The 21,170-nt window shown below is 39.8% G+C and overlaps 1 protein-coding gene across 2 annotated transcripts in view; it reads left to right on the top strand.

The window, feature by feature from the left end:
* Nucleotides 1–18,273, top strand: part of arhgap31 (Rho GTPase activating protein 31) — a 121,910-nt gene extending 103,637 nt beyond the window's left edge. Inside the window, exons 6-12 of one of the 2 annotated variants that reach the window (XM_008107889.3) lie at nt 1,983–2,128; nt 4,676–4,877; nt 7,905–8,029; nt 9,002–9,061; nt 9,592–10,209; nt 11,279–11,568; nt 13,543–18,273. In XM_008107889.3, the coding sequence (XP_008106096.1) occupies nt 1,983–2,128; nt 4,676–4,877; nt 7,905–8,029; nt 9,002–9,061; nt 9,592–10,209; nt 11,279–11,568; nt 13,543–15,969 (3,868 nt within the window). In that variant the 3' untranslated portion in view covers nt 15,970–18,273. Of the gene's footprint in view, nt 1–1,982; nt 2,129–4,675; nt 4,878–7,904; nt 8,030–9,001; nt 9,062–9,588; nt 10,210–11,278; nt 11,569–13,542 lie in introns of both variants that reach the window. The other variant, XM_008107888.3, reaches the window with a different exon arrangement.
* Nucleotides 18,274–21,170: the final 2,897 nt, after the last annotated feature.

Here is a 21,170-nt window from a genome sequence, read left to right on the forward strand (position 1 = left end):
GAAAAAATAAGAAACATTGCTTCCTGGCTTAGCTACTTTAAATAAATGACAAAAAAAAAAGACAGAGCAGAACCTGTAATTGCAAGATGTGTTAAACTGGAAAAACTTACATTTCATCTATTTTTCTTTGGGGGTGGCAGGGGCAAAATATGAATCCCTTCTTTTATCTGAATCCCATTGAAAGAAGCATGCAACACAGCTGCAGTTGCCATAAATGGCTATCCTAAAATGGCGAAGTCCCCTCCAGAATTTTATCAAACATTCCAGTCACTAATTTTACAAGGATTCCTTGCTTCAAGATAATTTCTTCAGTAACACTTTGGCATGTCAAGATAAGAAACAGTTTTGGGTTGTAGGTTGAAGGAGATATTGGTTCTGGCCATAAAGGGTGAGATATATGGTCAGAGGTAGGGGTGTGCGACGGCAGACGACAACAAGCAGGCTTCAAAGAAGGGAGGGGACTTCACAATAAAAAAGAAATGCAAAGAAGAAGGAGGAGGAGGAGGAGGAGGGGGAGGGGGAGGAGGAGGAGGAGGAGGAGGAGGAGGAGAATTAGTTGTGATGTTTTCTGTTTGAGGATTTCCTGTCCCCACTTGATGCTGTTTTGATGTGATGGTTCTACTCAGACATAATCTAAATCTTGGGGATATAGTGTGGCAGCTCCAGCTGTAACTATTGCTGCTACACCTTGGGAGCAATATTTGAGCCTGGAAGGTCAATATATGGTGGGTGCTAGTCATCCACAGAGATTGGAAAAATAATGTTATTTTTGCTTCAAGTCCCTGAATATTACAGTTAACATGGCCTCTGCATGGAAATGCTGAAATGCTGGAATTTGTAATCCACAGGTCCATCTACATAGGACACAAAATCTGAAACTTGTCTGAAGTGCCCTCCTCCTTTTCTCAGGTCACACAGATTTATTGAAGTCAGCAAAAGTGCCCAGCAATGCCATGGATCAAGGGACAGCAAATGTAACTTTCATCCCTTTTCCACTGCCCTGCAGAGTTCAGGGAAAAAGTTATATGATACTGACCTATATAGATAGTGGATCAGTTCAATTAGAAATGGTATAATTAGCCACATTACCCACAAAGTATGGGGTTGCTCCAGAGATTCTGAAAAACTCCAGAGCATTCCCTGACTTCTAACTTGAAGTACATCATGTGGATATCCAGAAACAACTCCTCGCCTGATTTGGGGTTTGTGTCCCATGTACACAGGCCCCATAACAATAACCTTGAAAAACTAGGAGTCCGTATGCTTTTTAGACTCCCTTATGCCCAAGCTCTGGTGTTAGAATTGTAGAGGGGTGAGGATTTTACGTCACTTTGTAAGAATGCACAAACATTTCCAAATTTTGTAGGAGAACAATAGGCCTTACTAAAAGTGCCTACAGCAACTTATTAATAAGAGTGGACCTTAAATTTTGTCCAGTTCTGCTGGAATACACATTGGATCTAGATGCTCTTTAAAACAATCTGAAACTATTTTTGCTTGTGTTCTTTTACTGTTTATTTTTTCATACTTATGTAATATGTTGCTGGTAGGTTTTATGTTATTATGTTGCATGGAGTCTCATGGAGTTACATACATTTACTGTTTTTTAAATGAAGTAATTTGTTTTGTTTTTTAAAAAATGACTTATTAGTTGGATTCAGACTACACCATTCTTAAGAATAGATAAGTTAAAATTCTAGGACCTAATTTTGTTGTCCTTCCCATATTTTGGCTTTGCATTTTGCATTTTAGATAATTCCCATCCTATTGTGTCACATTTGTCATAATAGAGATGTGGTCTTACTTAGTGATAGAAGAGAACTATCATATGGTTCAAGTGCTGGCTGTGTTAAAAAGAATCAAAAGTGGTAAAGCCAACTTTCTCAATGAATTGCAAGTAAGTAGCAACTTATTTGTGACTTGGCTATATGTAACTATTTACTGACAATTTTCTTCCAAATGCTTCTCTTACTGCGGCACAGGTCAAAAGAGATAGAGGCTGTGGGCTGCAATGGAGATGCAGCTTTCTTGGAGGTGCGAGTGCAGCAGTTGGTCATTGAATTTATATTGAACCATGTTGATGAGATCTTCAGTGACAATGCCACTGCCAGACCAAAAGAGGATGAAGGTGAGTCCTTCTCACAGGGACCATCTGAGAGGGCCTTCTTTGCAGCTGCCTGTAGAGCAGGCATGGGCAAACTTCGGCTCTCCAGATGTTTTGGACTTCAACTCCCCAAATTCCTAACAGCTGGTAGGCTGTTAGGAATTGTGGGAGTTGAAGTCCAAAACATCTGGAGGACCAAATTTCTATTGAATGCTTCCCTCAGAAATGATCATAGAGTCATGCTGGAGGACTTAGAAAATTTCTAGGCCTACCAGCATAACCCTATGTTATGCTGGGACTAGAAATCAGATAATTTAATGGCATACAGTCATATCCATATTTCAGTAACCACAGTCTGGTCAGGAACATATACCTCGTGAATATTGTGGCCTTGCTGTACAATTTTGTAGCTCTTTCAGTTCACTGATGGTGACGATTTACAAATTCATCAAAAGTTTTAATTATTTGAGGTCTCATATGTGCTAGCCTAAATCTCAACTCTACATAATAAAATGTAGAAGAAGGAAATGTTCTGACCTGCAGCATTAACATTTTTTTTTTTAAAAAAAGAAGGGTCAAAATCCTGTTGGGCCACTATGCTAGTACAACATGCCCCAGGCATTCACAAAAAGCATCCAGGACATCCTTAGGCATGTGGCTTTCTTAGCAAATATTATGAAAAGCAAAACAAATCTCTCCATACCTAATGAGTCAGTTTCGTGTGTAGTCGAACTATTGATGAGGAAAATTCTCTCCTATATCATTGGTTCAGAGTTTCTGTGCTTTCATAGACTGCTCTTAGATGCAATTTAGAATATGTCCTATTCACATGCAAGCCAACATGATTTCAATATGCTTGGGAAGAGCCAGTATAGCAGAAGTCTCTAGTTTTTGCCAAGACCTGGAAATGTGACTTTTTCTGGCCCAGCCCTCAGAATTTTGGAAGTTAAGTGCTAAATAATCACGTTTACAAGATCTGATATTTATTCTCTGTTGGCAATGGAAGCTCCAAACATTCTTGCAGACAGGAACCATGAGAATCTGCAAGAAATTTTCAGGGTTCACCATTCTTCTTTGTTGCTTGTTTTTCTTCTCCTTGCCAGTGAAACTTAATAATTTGGACAAAGATAAGAGGTTTAGAGGAGGGTGGTGAGTCTCAGAGAAGTTGGGTCCTATAGAGGACTAGTTTGGCTCAGGATGTAATGACTTTACCTTGTCACTAGCCTGATCCTTGCGAAGATGGCAGGTCATCACCTTTGGCATATTGGTTGTGTCAGAAAGTGCTGGTTAAATTTGGACATATATCAGAAATGTTGGACAATTAGTATTCCTCTCGCTAAAGTATCTAACAGTCCCACAATCCCCACACACATGAACCAAATTGTGTTGGCTCATGTGTGACAGCTTTAATGCATATTGGTTGCTTTAAATTCCTCCATGTGTCAGCAGTTTTATAATGGCAATCTGAGAGTTTGGACAAGGGCTTTTTGGGAGAATATTTGTATTTTCCAGTTAGCATGGCAAGTGGCCATATTGGTTGGAGGATTTTTGGAATAGTAAAAATAAAAGAACTTTTCCAAGCTTGCGGCAATCCATACTAGCCTAATGTTTCAAAATACAAATTACAGTGCCATTAGACCTCTCACAGCTCTTTGATAAGATGGCCAATACAAATAGTTTATACCTAATAATAGCTGAAGTTTTAAGACATCTCTATATGATGGCAATAGGCCTCATGTTACTATTTTAAAATTTACATTATTGTCCATCATTTCATCATCACAGTTCTAATCTTTGAATAACTACATAGTTTCAACTGCATGTACTTTGATGTTTCTGTATCAGTTCCATCTTCCCCTATTATTAACATTTGTTTTGTTTGTTTCCTCCTTTATTTGTTGAGGTGAGTTTGCTTTCCTGTTCTCTTATTTATCAGTGACCACTGTTGTTAGTGAAAAGCAAATTCTGAAGTGCCAGCCAGCTCAAGCTGGGAAAGTCTGGTTTAATCACTAGACTTACTTATTTGAAGTCAAAGGCTGGCTATTTGACACTTTTTGCTAACAATAGTCACTATTGATAAATAGGAAAAGTGACTGCAGTTTTCAGAAACAATTCCCTGAAATAGCTGGGAGCAGAGAAGAATGTTGATTCATCTCAAAGGCCAGGATATGAGCTGAGCTAGCCCAAAGTTCAGGACACCAGGAATCCTCAGTCCTCCTCTTCAGAACAGAAAAGTCAAAGTGTTTTGGAGTTTCTTGGCTAATGACCAAGAACCTACTGAGATGGAAAGCAGGGGAGATGGAATGAACTGATGGGAAATAAGCGATGTCAACCAACAGGCAGATTTCCAAGCTCTGTTTTCACTGGAACTGAGATGAAATGCTTGAGAGATACCTGCTGAGGGCTTTTCCCTTCTCCCTCCTCCATTCCAGCACTCCATCTGCCAGCAGGGCTGGAGCCTGTAATTTCTTTCAGAGTTAGAAAAGTTCATCTTTTGGCCCACAACTCCCAGAATTTCCCAGCCAGCATGACTTGTCAAATCTCTGATTTATGTTCCATTATTTCCCCCAGAGAACAAGCCCATAATGAGGAGCTTGACACTGCCTCCTTCTGCCTCCCTGCCAATGAAACTGGTTAGCTTGGAAGAAGCACAGGCCCGTAGCCTCTCTGCTTGCCATCCTGCCCGGAAGGAGCGGCGGGAGAACAGTTTGCCAGAAATTGTTCCCGTCACAGGTTCCTTCTTCCACACTGTCCTTGACCTGCCTGACAGCAAGTAAGTATCTCACTTCCTCCATGCATAGGTTTTGAACAAAAATGCAAGCATGCCCAGGGTCAGCAGTTTCACAAACAAAAGGGATGCTCTCTATGAGGATGCTCTGTATTTTGGACCAAGATATTTGCTAACTGATGTTTAGCAGCAAATGACACCCTTCCCCCAAGTCAAGGTGCATGGATTGCTTAGCCACTTGCGGTAGACTGGTACCTGAAATGAATATATTCTAAGTATCTCTTTCCTTTCCTGACAGAATGCACCCATAACAACTTAAATAACTCTGTTATGCCTTTTTGTGACACCCCAAATCTGCTGCTTGAGGCAGCTGCCTTAGATGGCCAGTTAATTCGATCAACTCTCTCACAACTATCAGAAAGCCTGGCATGGTACCTGAATGAGGAGGGACCATGGTGCTTTGTGCAGCAGAAGAGGGCCACACTTGAAACTGGCTAAATTTAGTTATTCCTTCCTCAAGGTTACATACTTTTACCTCTCAAAATGGCTAAAAGAAGATCAATACAAGCATTTACATTTCCAGTGTTTGGACAGCTTTCTTTCCACATAGCTGTGGAGGGTATAGATCCCACTCACCAAATATTGCTTCCTGACGTCAAGGGAAAACTTCAATGTCTTTTGTATCAAATTGGTTGAAACAGGTAGAAATGGCAAGGTTTGAACTTTGGATTTGATGCATGCAAAGCATGCATACTATCCCTGAGCTATGGTCCAATTTCAAGACTGTTCAGTCAAACAGAAGGATGTAGACTTGTTCAGAAGAAATTGCTTTCACTGCTTTGACTCATTTAACATCTTTGATCAACGTGAGTTGAATGCTAAAGAGATCTTGAGAGATCTGTTATAAGAGAGACACCTCCTGGTGACCTGCCCTCATTACAGATACAATGCCCATCTGCAAAGGTAGTTCCTCTCAATGAGTCCTGTATATCAAGATGTGGCTTGCCTGCCTGCCTCCTTTTTATGCCTAGTGCACAGTGCAGACTTGTTGCAAGATGGCAGAAGTAAATATGGTCGTCAAGTCTTAATGGATTCTCAGCAGTGCTTTAAAGTAGCTTATATTACTGTTCATCTATGGTATTCAATCAAAACCATATGGTGTAATTCAGAATTAGCCACTACATTGCAACAGTATGATTGTAATGTTGGTGAAGATAATGTGATGACTACTACAATTTCTCCTCCTCCTCTATTCATTTATAATCCACCTTTCCCTCTAACATTACAAATCAAAGTGGCTTAGAAATATTAAGACAAATACAAGTAATGACAGTTACAAAAAGATTATATATGTGTGTGTGTTGGTGGCATACCATAAAACACACCATTAAAAGTTTTCAAGTCTATTGCTAAGAGGCCTGGGAGAAAAAAAATGTTTTTTTCTTGCCAATGCAATCACAAGGAATGATAAAACAAAATTCACGAAAGATCAATACTGTTATTGGCTAACCAAAATGAAGAAAAACTTTCTTTCACGCTTTCAAATCTCCAATGATTTGTTTATAAAGCCAAAGATGTAAAACTCACACAGGATAAGATAGGAAAAGTGATGGTGTTGGATTCACAGGTCTGCAATTTTCATCAGATGATGTTTCTGTTATTTACCTGGTCTGCGGGGATTGCAATTCAGACAGAGGCAACTCCCTGTTTTTTGAACATATGTGGACCAAAACAAAGACAGTAAAATGTAAAATCCATTAGTAGTATTACTGTATACACATGCACACATGCATATATACAACTGGGAGATGGTAGCTAAAGAGTTCCAATTAATTTGCATGCAGTGAAATGTGGGTTGTGTGTGTGTAACTTGAAAGAACTTTTGATGAAATAATGAATGGAATAGATAAAGTAGCATTCCTAACTCTCAGTATCATTTCCTCAGAGTGAAAAAAGACTTCGTGGTATTTATATAATGTCGTTCTTCATCCATTACTATAGTTATCCTTATTTTAAAAAATCTGTACAAATTTTCTTCCTGTAAACTGACTGTAGCCCATCTGCTGAGTGACCCAGAAGATATCAAATACTTTCAGAGAGTTATTGAACTCCTTATGGGTGACCATCCTTAATTTGTAGGCAGCATATAGGTTATCTAGCTCTGCCTTATATTAATTTATCTCTGCAAGATAAACTCCAGATCTGACCTAATGGATTAGACTTTCTCCTTCCCTCTGACTATTCTTTTATACTGGCTCTCCAAAATGCTATACAGAAGATTGTGTGGGTTATTTAAATGTTTCCACGGTGGGACCAGGAGCTGTAGAAATCTGTGAAAATTAATCAGAGCCACTTTTTGTCAGATCACTTTCTGCAGAAATCATATCTGGATCTAGCAGTGTTATGTATTGGCAACTTGAATCTTAGAGCCACAACAAATTTTGTACTATATATAGATACATATTCACTTAAATACCATATCTCAGGTAGAAATATAATATATCCCTGTAATACTAAAGGCGGTCATTTTAACTGAAAATAATACATCATTTGAATCTGCCCTTCCTTATACAGAAGGGTGGGCAACTTTGGTGGCTCTAGGGTTAAATCTTGTTTCTTGGGAACTCATGCAGGAAATACCCATCCTCCAAATTTGTCAGTCTTCTCCCCTGAAAAGTTTATGCTCAGTTTTAAAAAAACAAGCCATTTTTAAGAGAGGACTCCCCATTCCTGGTGGGTCCCAGGAGTAGCATTTCTGCTTTTTGTAGATGGATTGATGGACAGTTAAATGCATCAGAGGAGAGAATCCATGTTCCCAGAGATGAGTGGGAAGCTATCATGATCCTATCAGCCATATGTCATCTCTGTATATGATCTTATGGGTTGCCCACCCCATGTTATACAGCTCCACAATTAAGCCTTGGTGAGGAAGAATCTTGTAATTGATAGTATTTTAAAATCAATCAACCATGTGTTTAAACAGAGGAAGATAAGAGAAATTAGGATAATAATTTCATCCTTGCAATTAAACAGAGCTGCATTTGTTGATTTCTTATCAATTTCTCTTTCCAGAAGGAAGTTATCTACAAAATCCAAGAAATGGAAATCAATATTCAACCTGGGTCGATCTGGTTCAGAAGCCAAGACTAAACTGAGCCGAAATGGGAGTGTGTTTGTACGAGGGCAGAAACTCTCTGGTAAGGACTGTTTGCAATCTCTGATGATGAGACTTGTCTTTCCTCAATTAGTGCAGCCTTGTTGCTCTTCCTTTGAGTATTACAAAATGTTCCAGTGTCTTGCAAAAGACATTTCATGCTAATAAAGTTATGAGAACTTAGAAGCAGCATGAAAGACTGTTGAAGAGAACAAGATGGTGATCACATATTTAACCTCTTGTGTCATGTGGAACATCATTGGGAGTACAATGAAAAGCGGTTATAGCTAAAAGCATACAAGCTGTCTGCTGTGAATACTTCCCATTGTATTGTGGGAATACTTGTTTCTCCATGACTAGCTAGAGTCTAGATGCAAGCACATACAGAGGTCAAGTACGTCTGCCCTGAGCTCTCTTACTAAGTATATGTCTGTAGTATTTCTTTTATCAAGGAGAAGTCATACTGGGATGTGGTTTTAATATGGTTTGTATTTCCAATTGGAGTTCTACTCAGAAGAAAATCAGACTCATATCCAAAGTTGTTCACTTTCCTTCAATATCTTTTGGAGTCAAACCAAAAAGCAAGATTGAGAAAGGGATGGAGGTTGGGAGGGAGAGAGGGAGGGAGGGAGAGAGAGAGAGAACAAAACTCTACACGTTTTGAGCCCGGCAACAACAAAAATATGGATGTTACCAGCTGCAGATAAATGTTCCAAATTAATAATAGGTATTCTGGAGTTTTCATGCTTAATCTGCAAATAAGTTTGTCTCCATAAAGGTACTGAACATGTAATGACCTTTTTCAGTGAGGTGAAAGAAAGGTTTTTGCAAAAATAATAGGAAAATGTTTGTACCGCCCTTGTCTGGACATGCTCAGCTTCAAACCATAGATGAGGCTGCTCTGAGTTACATTTGCATGATTCGGTTTTGTGTCACTGTATTTTTTGTGTTTACGTTTTGATCTTTCCAGACTCCAGCACATTAAACTAAGTCCTTTACTAAATTTCTTTTCCAGAAAAAGTAACCATTCGACCAGCTAAAAGTATGGACTCACTGTGTTCAATACCAGTAGAAGGTGAGACTTGACCAATTTGTATTAAAAGTGGAAGTCAAAGTACATTCTCACTAAGGCTGGCATCGTGTTAGATAGCCAAAACTAGAGTAGACCTATTCAACCAATGGTAAATCAACATATGGGGAAATCCCATTGATTGAATGATCTGCTCTAGTCAGGACTAGCAACAGAATTTAGGCCTAGGTGTGTACATGGACGTTGGTACCAGCTGCCTCTGTGATTTATGCTGATTAATTTATACGTTTGTATATATGTGTACATTTGTATTCATTGGATTGTTTATTTTATTTTCAAATCTGTCTGTTCTATGGACAGAGACATGTTTCTGCGCACATAGTATGTTTCTGTTCTTAGAATCAAAGGACTGAGTTGCCACCATAAGCCGTAGTAGCGGATCTCAATTTCGATCACACTTTAATGTAATTTCTGTAGTGTGTTGACTTGCTGGTGGTTCCCCCTCCCTTGAAACAGCAGGATATTATGTACCATTGGTAAGATTCTTCAGCTTTTCTTTTTTCTTTCCTTAGAAGATGAAAAAGGCAATTTCAAGCGTACAGTCATGGCTGGAGGTTTTTTTGTTCCAATGATGAAACCACGAATGGGAGGCCTAAGCAATTCACCTGATGTCAGAAAACAGGAAGCAGAGTGGGATCCAAAGGAAGATGTGAAGGGAGCAGAGGGAGGGACAGAAGACACTGAAGAGAACAATATTTCTCGTCCTAGCCAAGTGAGACCTCTTCCGGAACAGCTGAAAGTGTTCCGGGCCATAGAAGACCCTGAGAGTGAGCAAACCTCCCCAAAAATGTGCCGCATGTTCTATACCTCCAATGATGGGACAGCCAAATCAGGATTCCATGGGACTCTCTTCCCCCTGGAAGCTTCTCCCCGGCACCAACGGAAAGCTTTGAATATATCAGAGCCCTTTGCTGTTTCTGTACCTCTTCGAGTGTCTGCTGTCATCAGTATCAACAGCACCCCCTGCCGCTCACCAGCTAAAGATAAGCCTGCATTTCCTAGCCTACAAGAATCTCCTTTATTGGGACAGGACAGTGCTATTTCTGCAGCCACTGAAGGAGATGATAATTCCAGGTTAGAACAGCCCACAGTCAAGGAGGAAAAGAAACCTGAGTCCAAAGTTGTCGCACCAGGTAAGCTTAGAAGGTCACAGTAATTCTTGAGAGTATGGGATGGAGGACTTGTCCTTTTAGGTGTGACTTAGCTACTAAGGAAATGCAAGGGTATATATTTGAAAGAAAAGAGGCAAAACAGACCCAGGAGGGACAAATTGGAGTAAGAAAACAGTTTGCCAAGAAAGGGGTTATTATTATCATTATTATTATTATTATTATTATTATTATTATTATTATTATTATTATTATTATTATTATTATGGCATCATCAAATGTACATGGCACTTTAGAAGAAAACAAGCAAAAATTATGGATCCTGCCAGAAGTCTAAAATATATGTTTGTATGCATAACATAGCATAGCATACACACACAGGGAAGGAGCAATAAGAATTTACAAAATGATACAATACAATTGCAAAGCAAATCATCCAGATAAAATGTGAATAGAAAATACCACATAATATAAAGCAAATTGACAATGCATGTAATCAAAATGCTATACAAACCAACATCATGCTTTCCATGCATCCTCAACACTGCATTCAGCGGCTCCCTCCTGAAGCGGCTTATTACTTTTAGTTTTAGAGCCAGTTGGGGCTAATATTACATGTCAGCCCATGTGAGATAGCTGATTTGGTCCTTGGGCATTTTGATCAGCATGATGAGATGGCAAGAATAAGAGCTAGTTCTAAAATCATAAGTAGACTAGCTTGCACAATGCTTTTTGCCGTCTTCAGATGCTATGTGTAGGAAGGACCAAAGCTCAAGGTAGAACAAAAACTACAACCCCTGGCATTTTCAAATTGGGCTATGAAAGATCCCTATTTAGGATCATGAAAACTTCCTCCGCAATGTAGACCATAATTGGCTAGAGGAATCAAAGCTGTTAATTTCATTTTTGAAAGCACATGTATATTTACCCGTTCTCTCTTTCGCTTCTGTTGTCCTTCCCCTTTAAGGGAGAAATGCAAAAGCAATATTAGAGCTGGGAGGATCACCCCAGAATTAGCTGAAATATGGGTGTTCCCAGAAAATACAGGAAACTGGGTCTCTCTACTTAACTCCCCTTTTTGCTTCTGGTCCAGATACTACTGCTGAGGAACCTGCAATACCTAAGAAGCCAGAGCCTATAGATGATGCACAACCTGCCACAAAAACTCAGGAGACAAAAAGTGGTTGGGGACATGGCAGTCAAGCTCCCCAGCTAAAGCAGAGCCTGGAACAAAGGCAACTGGTCAAGATTCCAGGAGATCAGCAGGAGGAAGATGAAGCAAGACATGGCCAGCTTGGAGTTAAGGACCAGCCAGAGCAAGGTTGCCAGCAACAGGAACTGCTGAGAGACAAAGTGGAAGACACTTTGCTCCTAAAGGAACTGGTAAGAAGGAAACATCTGTTTGACTCCCATCATTCTAGCTAGACCATTACAATCCTCTTTAAGCCTTCTCTCTTTTAATCTCTTCTAGCTTTGCTTATCTAATACCAATGAGATGCTTTGCTTATCTGGTGATGCTCTTCAAATTTTTGGGTTGTCTCAGGATTTAATTTCAAGTCACATGATGCCTCAAATGCATTTGAAACTGAACAGATCTGGGTGTAAAAAAGTGTAAAACTATTAGGGAGTACATGTGTGAGTCAACTTATTGAAAAAAGACAGCATTAATCCATTAATAAATTGTTGGAACTGAATGTTTTATGCTTTTTGCCAACCAGCTGATCAACACAACTTGTGTTTAACAACCAGCCCATAGAACCACACTTAGGTTGCGTCTAAACTGTACACAGTTGGGCACGACTTTAACTATCATGGTTCAAAGCTATGAAATTCTGGAATTTGTAGTGTGGTGAGGCACTCCTTGGCAGAGAAGGCTAAAGACCTTTAAAACTACAAGCTCCATGATTCCATACCATTGAGCCATGGTAGTTTAAGTAGTGCCAAATTGCATCAGTTCTACAGTGTAGATGCACTCATTCAGAACCATCAACTCTATGCACAACAGAACATTCAACTGAAATTCTTCAGAAAAAACCTATGGGTTGCATGTGATTGCATCTGATGAAGTAAACACAGTTTATGAAAGCTTAGGCTACACGTTTATTTTAGTTAATATCAAATATGCTACAATATCCATTTTCTATTTAATGCAGATAGCTTCTCCGTAGAAAAAACAAGAAGCAAAAGTATCTCTTTTACTCCAGGCCCTAATGGCCCCTCAGCAGAAACACACAAACTTGGACAATAAGCCTTTCCAGCCACATACTGCAAGGCAGAGGAAGCAATGAGTAATTTTAGCAATGTGCTTCCTACTGAGAGAAAGCTTTTAAAAACAATGGAGACTTTGAGGCCTACTCTCAATTCTTGACTTGTTCAGCATAAAATCCACATGCAGTTCTTTTGCATAGAAAACTTTTTTTAAAAAAAAAGTCCAGGAAACAGTATTTTTTGCACATTTTCTACTAAAAGCTCACCCAATATTTTCCAGGTGTGATGGAGGCAATTTCATGATGATTTGAATATTTCATGCCCTTTTTTAAAATGAAAACGAACTTGGCAGAGAGCATAGCAGACATTTTAGTATGTTTTTTAAATGTGGAGTTTTGGGGGTACACTGGGGGGTCCTCAAAAATGGCTGTGGAGGATTCATGTAGCACATGATCCACTCTTTCCCCACCCTGACATATAACCATATAAAGCAGACTTCAGCCCCAGCATGGAATTTCAAAGACCACTTACATAGGCCAACTGCATAATGGACTCCATGTTCATTGGAAGGTTTTTCTTCTACAGTGCTCACTCCCAGCATCTGATATGGTATCCCAGTTTATTAACATTTTAGTAAAATATTGGTTATGGAACTACTTACATTGCTCCATAATTTACAAATGTGTGCTGAATTGGTAACATTTAGTTTGAAATGGAGCAGCATAGACGATAAATTGAGATTTCTATCTTCAGTGGAAGTAAGCTTTCATTTATCAGTGTTTATTTAGCACAATATGTAATGCATAGTATTTTTAATGGGAAAGGATAATGGAATGCCTGAAGGAAATTTGTTTGTCATACTTTCAACAAAGCATATGCTTAGCTGCTATTCTCTAACACAGATTTTCCATTCTTTCACAATCCTTTTGGCTAAGAAACATAGATATATATTAAACAAGGTTTTACATTTTCTGGATTTGTATTCTTCTGTGCATGCATATATATTCACCTGCATAGATAAACTTAATTACTGCACAGAATGCAACATGAAAAATTATGTGGGTGTCTGAAAACAAAAGAAGAGCAAATTGGTAAAGAGGACGTAGTCTTGATAATGCTGATTCTTCTCCCTTGTGCTCCCCTTCCCAGGCATCTGAGGAGAATTCCAGTGCTGCATTGGAGTCGCCATGGCAAGATGTCCAACAAGAACTAAAAATTGTCGAATCTGAAGAGGAGTTGCCATTCACTGCAACTGCTCCTGAAAAAGTCAAACTACAGGAATCTGAATCTAGTCTCATAATTATTTCACCCTCAGAAGCAAACAGTGTTGTGTGTGGTTCAGTGCTGCCTCTCACACGACTGAAAGAGGAAAGCATAGTTGGAACAACATCAACCATGTCTCACTTTCCGTTGTTTGGAATTTCCTCCAAAGGATCAAAGGACTCAATGGTTTGTAATCCTGAACTGTTCAGAAAGCAGGGCGGTGCTTCCTTTATCTTACCAAAACTGGAAAATATACCATATGGGATACCTTGTACAAAGGATTGTTTGAAAGATGAGGATACCAAGAGTGACATTTCACTACCCCAAGAACAGAAGCTTCCATCAAAACCACTCGAAAGGCCAACTCTTTTGAGAGATGAACTATCATCCCATCCCAAAGAAAAGGATTTGGATGATCCAGAGTGGAAAAGTAACAGCTGGATTCTTCAAAAGAAAAAGCAAGGAACAACTGTGACCAAGGCAGAAGAAAGTGATAAAGAATTTTCAAAGAGAGAAGATCTGGCTAATTCCAAAATCTTAACTGGAGTTGGATCTCATCAGCTGAAGGAGAGCAGACTAAGTGATAAAGCCCAGGATCCTCTTGATCAACAGGATGAAGATTCATGTTTGAATCATGTCCAGAACTTAGAGCTGGTGGAGCCATGGGAAGAACACCAGTGGGTTACAAGTCCTCTTCATTCCCCTACCTTTAAAGGCACTCAGGAAAAGGCTCTTCCGGAATTTGAACCACAGAACCAAGGAAAGGCACAGAGCCACTTCAAGAAGCCATTTTTCAGTCGTAGCTTTTCCTTAGACAGTAAAGACTTTGTGAAGAGACACTGGGGTACCCCAGTGCCTTCTATAAGTGCCAATGATGAGCATTTGTGTAATAACACTCGATCAGGGGCGAGGGAACATTCAGCAACACAGGAGAGAGAAGCTGGCAGAGTAGAAGCCTGGCTGAATCTTTCAAATGAGTCTTCTAAGCTGGTTGGGAGAATCCAGAAACCTTTGTGCCAGGAAACTGACTTTGCTGCTATTGAATTGCCATTACCCCAGTTCATTGGTTACCAAGAATCAGCTGAGAAGGAAGTGCATGAGGGTAAAGAAAACCAAGATCTCATGAATCATATGGAGTCCTCCTTGTCTCAGTTTAGTACTGGGGATAGTTTATTTAATTCAAGTGGGCCATTGAAAGACACAACCTTTGTTCAACAGGCTGATACCTCTGCAACTGCTGTAATGAAGGGCAGTGTTGGAGAACTACAGGGCAGTAAAAATGAAGACATCCCACGGAGAGAGAGACCAAGGCCATCTTCCCTGAACCTGGATTCTGTCCTTCCAGCTGCTAGCTTTTTTAACTTCGAGAGTCTTTCTGTGCCCACCCCTCCCAGACATTTCCTCTGTGGACAAAAGGAAGTTAAGACTAGTGATTCTGTGCCATCACTTCCTGTTGCCTGCCCAAGCAAAAGTAAAGCTGACCTTTGGGGTTCTCATTTTGATCCCCAAGAATTGGATTACATAATGATGGCTCATGCAACTACTGGCCGCCGTAACTCTGCTCCAGTGAGCGTCTCAGCAGTGAGAACCTCTTTCATGGTTAAGATGTGCCAGGCTAGAGCTGTGCCAGTTATTCCACCAAAGATCCAGTATACCCAGGTCCCCCTGCCCCTGCAAACACAGAACTCCAATTGTAGGACACAGGTGACACCTGAGGATAAAGAAGTAGAAGCTACTGTAAGCCAATGCAAGTCAAATAAAAATGCCCAGGGCCAGATGCAGTCTCCAAAGAGCCCATCTGTAGATAGGAAGGGGAAGGAAAACAACACTGCAACCTTTGTGGACTCACCAGCAACCAGAAAGGTAGAATCATCCTTCTCCAATCATAATTCCACACAGGATGCACCGGTCCTCCGTCGAAAGCGTACCTCTGAAGGAGAGACTACAGGAGATAATCCACAGTCCTCAAAAATGGAGAGACCTTCAGGAGTTTCCAAACCATCCTACAGATCAAGGCCAGGAAGACCTCAGAGTCTTATCCTATTTAGCCCACCATTCCCCATCATGGACCATCCCTCTTCATCTGCAGATTCTAGAGTGTTGCTTTCACCCATAAGAAGCCCCTCACAGAGCCCTTCTACAAGCCCCATTTCCAGTGATTTGTCAGGGACAGTCGCAGAGGGGGTTATGCTTCGGAACAAAATGACAATTCCCAAGAATGGCCAAAGACTAGAGACTTCCACAAGTTGTTTTTACCAACCTCAAAGGAGGTCTGTGATTCTGGATGGAAGAAGTGGGAGGCAGATTGAATAATACCTATGGTTTCCCTTCCCTTCTCTTCCCTGGCGGATGAGATTAAGGTGGAGGTGTCACGGTGGGAACTATAATGATGTTATTGTTAAACACGTATTACTCTCAAATACCTACTTCTCAATTCCAAAAGTCTTTTACTATGTAGATTGTCAGTATTATTGGTAGGAATACATCGATTTGGGTTTGGTACCCACCTTGACAAAAGTGTGCAAGTGAAATGCCAAGAGAAAAGCTAAAATCAATCCTGCTTACCTTGACCTAAGTTACTCCCTTCCAGAGTCTCATTCTTCATAGATAACAATCATCTCAGCAACTTGTATTTGGATGCAGTTCTGTTTCTTTCCACATTCCATAGCCTTCCTGTTGATTTCTCAATGCTTCATTCTCTGAAATTCCAGTTCACAACTGTATGTTTGTAGGTTTTGATCTCCCCTTGTTATGCAGAGACTTATGATACCGAATGTAATGTGCCAGACAGATGGGTTTGCATAGGAGAAATGTTGGTGCAATTGAGTTATAGCCTATTTTGATGTTTGGTCTTGCCAATAAGCATTTCTTTTTGTCCTATTCTCTTAGCATCTGTTTCTCCATCATTCTGAATAATTTAGTGCTAACTACTAAGCTTGTATATTAATTGCTATTGGGATCTGCACAGATAGCCATGTAAGCTACCTATACTTTCAGAGGCTGATAGCATTAGAGATGCTGCAGCAGGACTGGACCCATTGCTGGCCCTATTAACTCCTTTTCCACTTCACTGTTTGGATCATTTTTCTTTCTGCAGTATCAAGCGCAAGTTTGGTAGCAGCTGAAAGAATTGATGGACAGAGCAGTCACAATAAGCTGCAAACAACCATATTAACTATTTTTTTTTAAAAAAAAATCATATGTGCTGTTTTTATTGGAAGTCATTGTAGCAGGATTTCTCTCTGTCTCAAGCAGTGTGGTTGTTGTTTGTTCAGAAACTGTTTATTTTTAAAGCTACCCTTTAGCTTGCAGCATGACGAAGGTAAATGACGAGAAATGAATGTAAGCACTGATTTGTAAAGATGTTCCTGTACCAATTCACACATGAGTCAGAGAATTGGAATTGGGAGCTTGATACCTTCCATGAGCTGACTGAATTAAAAATGCTGCACACCATCTCCTAGACTAGAATTTAAATGCCCAACTTACAATGTTGCAGTGCTGAGCCATATTTTCCCCAGGTGCAGCAGAAATTTATTTGACTGTGTGTTCACACACACATGTTAATAAGCCATATTGTTGTGGGTATGTGAGTGCACTTTGGTGCCTGTACTTCTGCCTAGTGATAAAAAGAAAATGGATTTTTCTGAGGAATTCCTGTTTTTCCTTGCAACAAAACATCAATGGGAGAATTTGTAATGCTACAATAATAGTGTTGAACACAGCCAGAGCAACAATGCTATTCTGCCATTTGCAAAGGCACCTTGATTTTCATGTTAATAAGAATGTGGAATATGTCTCTACAGAGAAACTCAGATGAATATAATATGAAGGACATGGTGGCTTTTTCTACAGGCAAATACAAGTCGAGTTTCTCTACTTTTTGTGCATAGAGCAAGGACTTCTGTGATTTTTGTACCTCCAGGTTTAGCCAGGGCATGTTTATAAGATGTTGAAAAAGAGATGAAGAAAGACAAGAATTGTTTGTTCTTACCCTTTTCCCCCCAGTAGTTAACAAGGGGCATGGTGGAATTCTCTTTCCAGCAGATGTATGGGTGGATGGAAGCATTTTTTATGGGAAAGGGGTTTATGTAAAAATATCAAAGCTTGGGCATTTGCCTTGTTGGATTAAGCTCCCCAGATCCCCCAGCCAGCATGTTCCCATGTGTTGTAGTCCAAAGAAATAGCTTTCCTAAACTCTAAGCATTTTATGGCCACATCCTGAATAGCAGAAATGATTCACTTGTTGAAACTAGTGGGACAGCCACCTATCTCAATGGGAAAGTAGGTAAGCATGAGTGAAATGGATTGTGTGTGTCTGAAAATAAAACTTTGGACTTGCTGAGAACTAGAGGGTAGAGTATTTTATCAAGAGCAGAGAAGCTTTCTGGTCACATCTCACTATGGTAAGGCTCTGAATACATTCCATCTGTAGTGTGCAGAAGCTGCAGTGTGTAAGCAAATGCCACTGACCACTGTTTTGTTTTTAAAAGGTGCAGTACAAAACTTATAATGAGCTTCTCTTCAAAGTTCTAAAACATCTGTGCTGATAAATGTTACGTTAAGTTGATATATCACAGAACATGTATAAATATATTAAAGTGCAATTAAAACTAAGCAGCAGTACATTTGTGAAGTTTGAATGTGTCCAATGTCCAGAAATGGTTGCTTGCTGTAAGCTCCTCATAATTCCCTAAAACATACACACAGAGGATAGCCAACAGAATTACAAAACAAATATTTTGATCCCATCTGTCTTGAAGTCTCTCTCGGTTGCATCACCCTAACCATCCTTAATATCTGCTTTCAGTTAGTAAGCCAACAAAATCTATGTCCATTTGCTGAAGCCATTTGAGGAGAGACATCAGTTAACATTAGGAATAGTTGGGTCATGAAAGTAGAACTGCAAGTTTTTGTATGTGCACAACAGAGACAATACACGTACACTATCCAGCCTCACCCTACAGCTGTAGCACTGGTTTTACTGCCTGTCAAGTTTCATTACTGGGAATGTATATACACATATGACCACACCTGGAGTAGAGAAGCACTGTAGCATTTTTAAAAAGAGATGATTGCGATTTTTCTTTTCTTAAAACTCTGTACCAATTTTCCTAAATCCAGTGTCCTCCAGATGCACTGTCCTACCTCCTTTCATCCTCTGTGGGAATGTAGGAAGCTGCATTATCTCACATTAAAACTGTTGTTTTCACTTCCAGCCTTGTCAGCTTGGATTGGTATTGTTTCTCCTAAGTCTTGGGCAGAGATCTTTCACATTACCTCCTACCTGAATCTTTTAAAAAAAAAAACATATGGTCTATCTATCTATCTATCTATCTATCTATCTACCTATCTATCCTAGGAAGAGTCTGTCCAACACATGCGCCTTCTGTGTTTATTCATTTCATTTTAAGTGGATGAGAGTAAGGGAGGGAATGGGAGAGAGAAATAATCCATTAGAGTGTGGTCTAGGCCAGGCATGAATGTTATATTTCCCTTGATAGACCCTATAGGTATTGTTTCTATGGAGTGCTGCTGCTTCTGTAGGCTATTGCCTTTAGTGCTTTCATTGCTTGGCGAGTCTCATCCATGAGATTAAACTGGACTTTATAAAAATGTACATGTGTCTTAGTGGTATTTGGAGACTTCCCTATTGGGTGGGATCTTGATTAACACAAGGGGATGCAAAGGAGTACTACTTTTCTTCATTTTGGTATGGTGTTCTTTATTTGCTTGGCTTTCCCAAAGCTCATGAAATGTGGAGCCTTTATTTTAAGCAAAGAGAAGAACTGCAGGCTCTTAAACCACATATATCTCTCTGGACTTCCCAGAGAGACACAGCTTCATCCTTGTGGGTGTATGTGCAAGAGTCTTTTCTCCATTCTAAAAAGTTGAACTACTGTTTAGTTGCTGCCAGTAAGAGATTTGGACTACAATGTGCTAATACTTTTGGTCCGACACTTTTCCATTTGTCCCCATCCACCACTGCTCTCTCGCCCTTTGGAACATTTATGAAAATGAATCCATCCATCCAATGAAGCGTCCTATGATTGCTTTTAACCTATATGGGCCCATATTTATATGCCTGTATTTTGTAAAAATATGCAGTCTTGGAAAAATACGTCTCAAGCTGGGGATAATTTTCCTAGATCTGAGCTAAAACTTAGAATTGCCACTATGTGCATCGTTTCATGCATAGTGATAGTTTCACAAATGCTGGGTAGGGATAAAGTGTTTCCCTGTACAGAGTGAAAATAAGATGCATTGCCTTCTGATTTTGACGCTGACATAATTAAACAGCAAAATCTAATAAGCTACATGATACTGTTAGCCTCTTCAGAGTGAAGACAGTGTGTCCTGTTGTTGTTGTTTATTCATTCAGTTGCTTCCGACTCTTCGTGACCTCATGGACCAGCCTATGCCAGAGCTCCCTGTCAGACGTTGCCACCCCCAGCTCCTTCAAGGTCAAGCCAGTCACTTTAAGGATACCATCCATCCATCTTGCCCTTCTTCCTTTTTCCTTCCATTTTCCCCAGCATCATTATCTTCTCCAATCTTTCCTGTCTTCTCATTAAATAAGTTATTTTTATATAAAACATTACATTTTTAAAAAATATTAAAACATTTAATAAGAATGAAAGTACCGCCATTCCTCCCCAGCCTCCATTAAAGACCTAATATACCACCAGGCAATCAACAAATGCCTATTTAAATAAGAAGGATTGGTATTCAGTACTGCAATTAAAAATTCTTAACCCAGATGTACAACTTTGTAACTTTTCTGTATGCCAATGTTTAGTCTTACTATGAATGTATATACATGCTATCCCAGTTCCCTTTAAGAGCCAGACACCTGATCTTGTGAAAGAGATCAGTTCAGCAGGCAATTGAGGAACAAGGAGGAGGATATGTCCACCAGCGAACAACTCTGCAACCATCAGAAGTGGAACCCATATTGCAAGTCCTTGTAAGCCTTCTTGCTAGTATAAGGGGGTGGAAATACTATCTTTCTTCCTTGTGCTGAATGGACCTGCTTCATCTGATCTCATGTTTGTCTCTTAAGGTTGACTGGGGTGGGGTGGGGGAGATATTAGGGCACATGTTGCTCATCTAAAAAGTGCAGAAAGATGAGAGTAGCCACATTTGTCCGTAGAGATTTGTTGGAGACAATAGGAGCATTATGGATAACTTGGTCTCTATGGCTAATTTGCAACCCTTCCTAGTCTGAAAATCCTTTCTGTATCCCAACTATTTCCTTATATTTCCTTTATAAAAGCTTAGTACAGTATCATTTCTTCTGCATTCCCAAAGCAACTTGCATCAATTTTGTATTACATTATATGGCAATTGAACCAACGCTATTATACAAATCATCTATATTGAGTGCTGTCACTTAAAGCCCATGACTAGAAATAATTTTGCATTCTATGAAAACTCTATCACCTGAAAACATAAATAATTCCATTGGCTTCCGACCGTGCAGAGGTGTCAAACCTGTAGCCCTCCAGATGTTT

This window comes from Anolis carolinensis, chromosome 3 (assembly GCF_035594765.1).
Source record: "Anolis carolinensis isolate JA03-04 chromosome 3, rAnoCar3.1.pri, whole genome shotgun sequence".
NCBI lineage: Eukaryota > Metazoa > Chordata > Lepidosauria > Squamata > Dactyloidae > Anolis > Anolis carolinensis.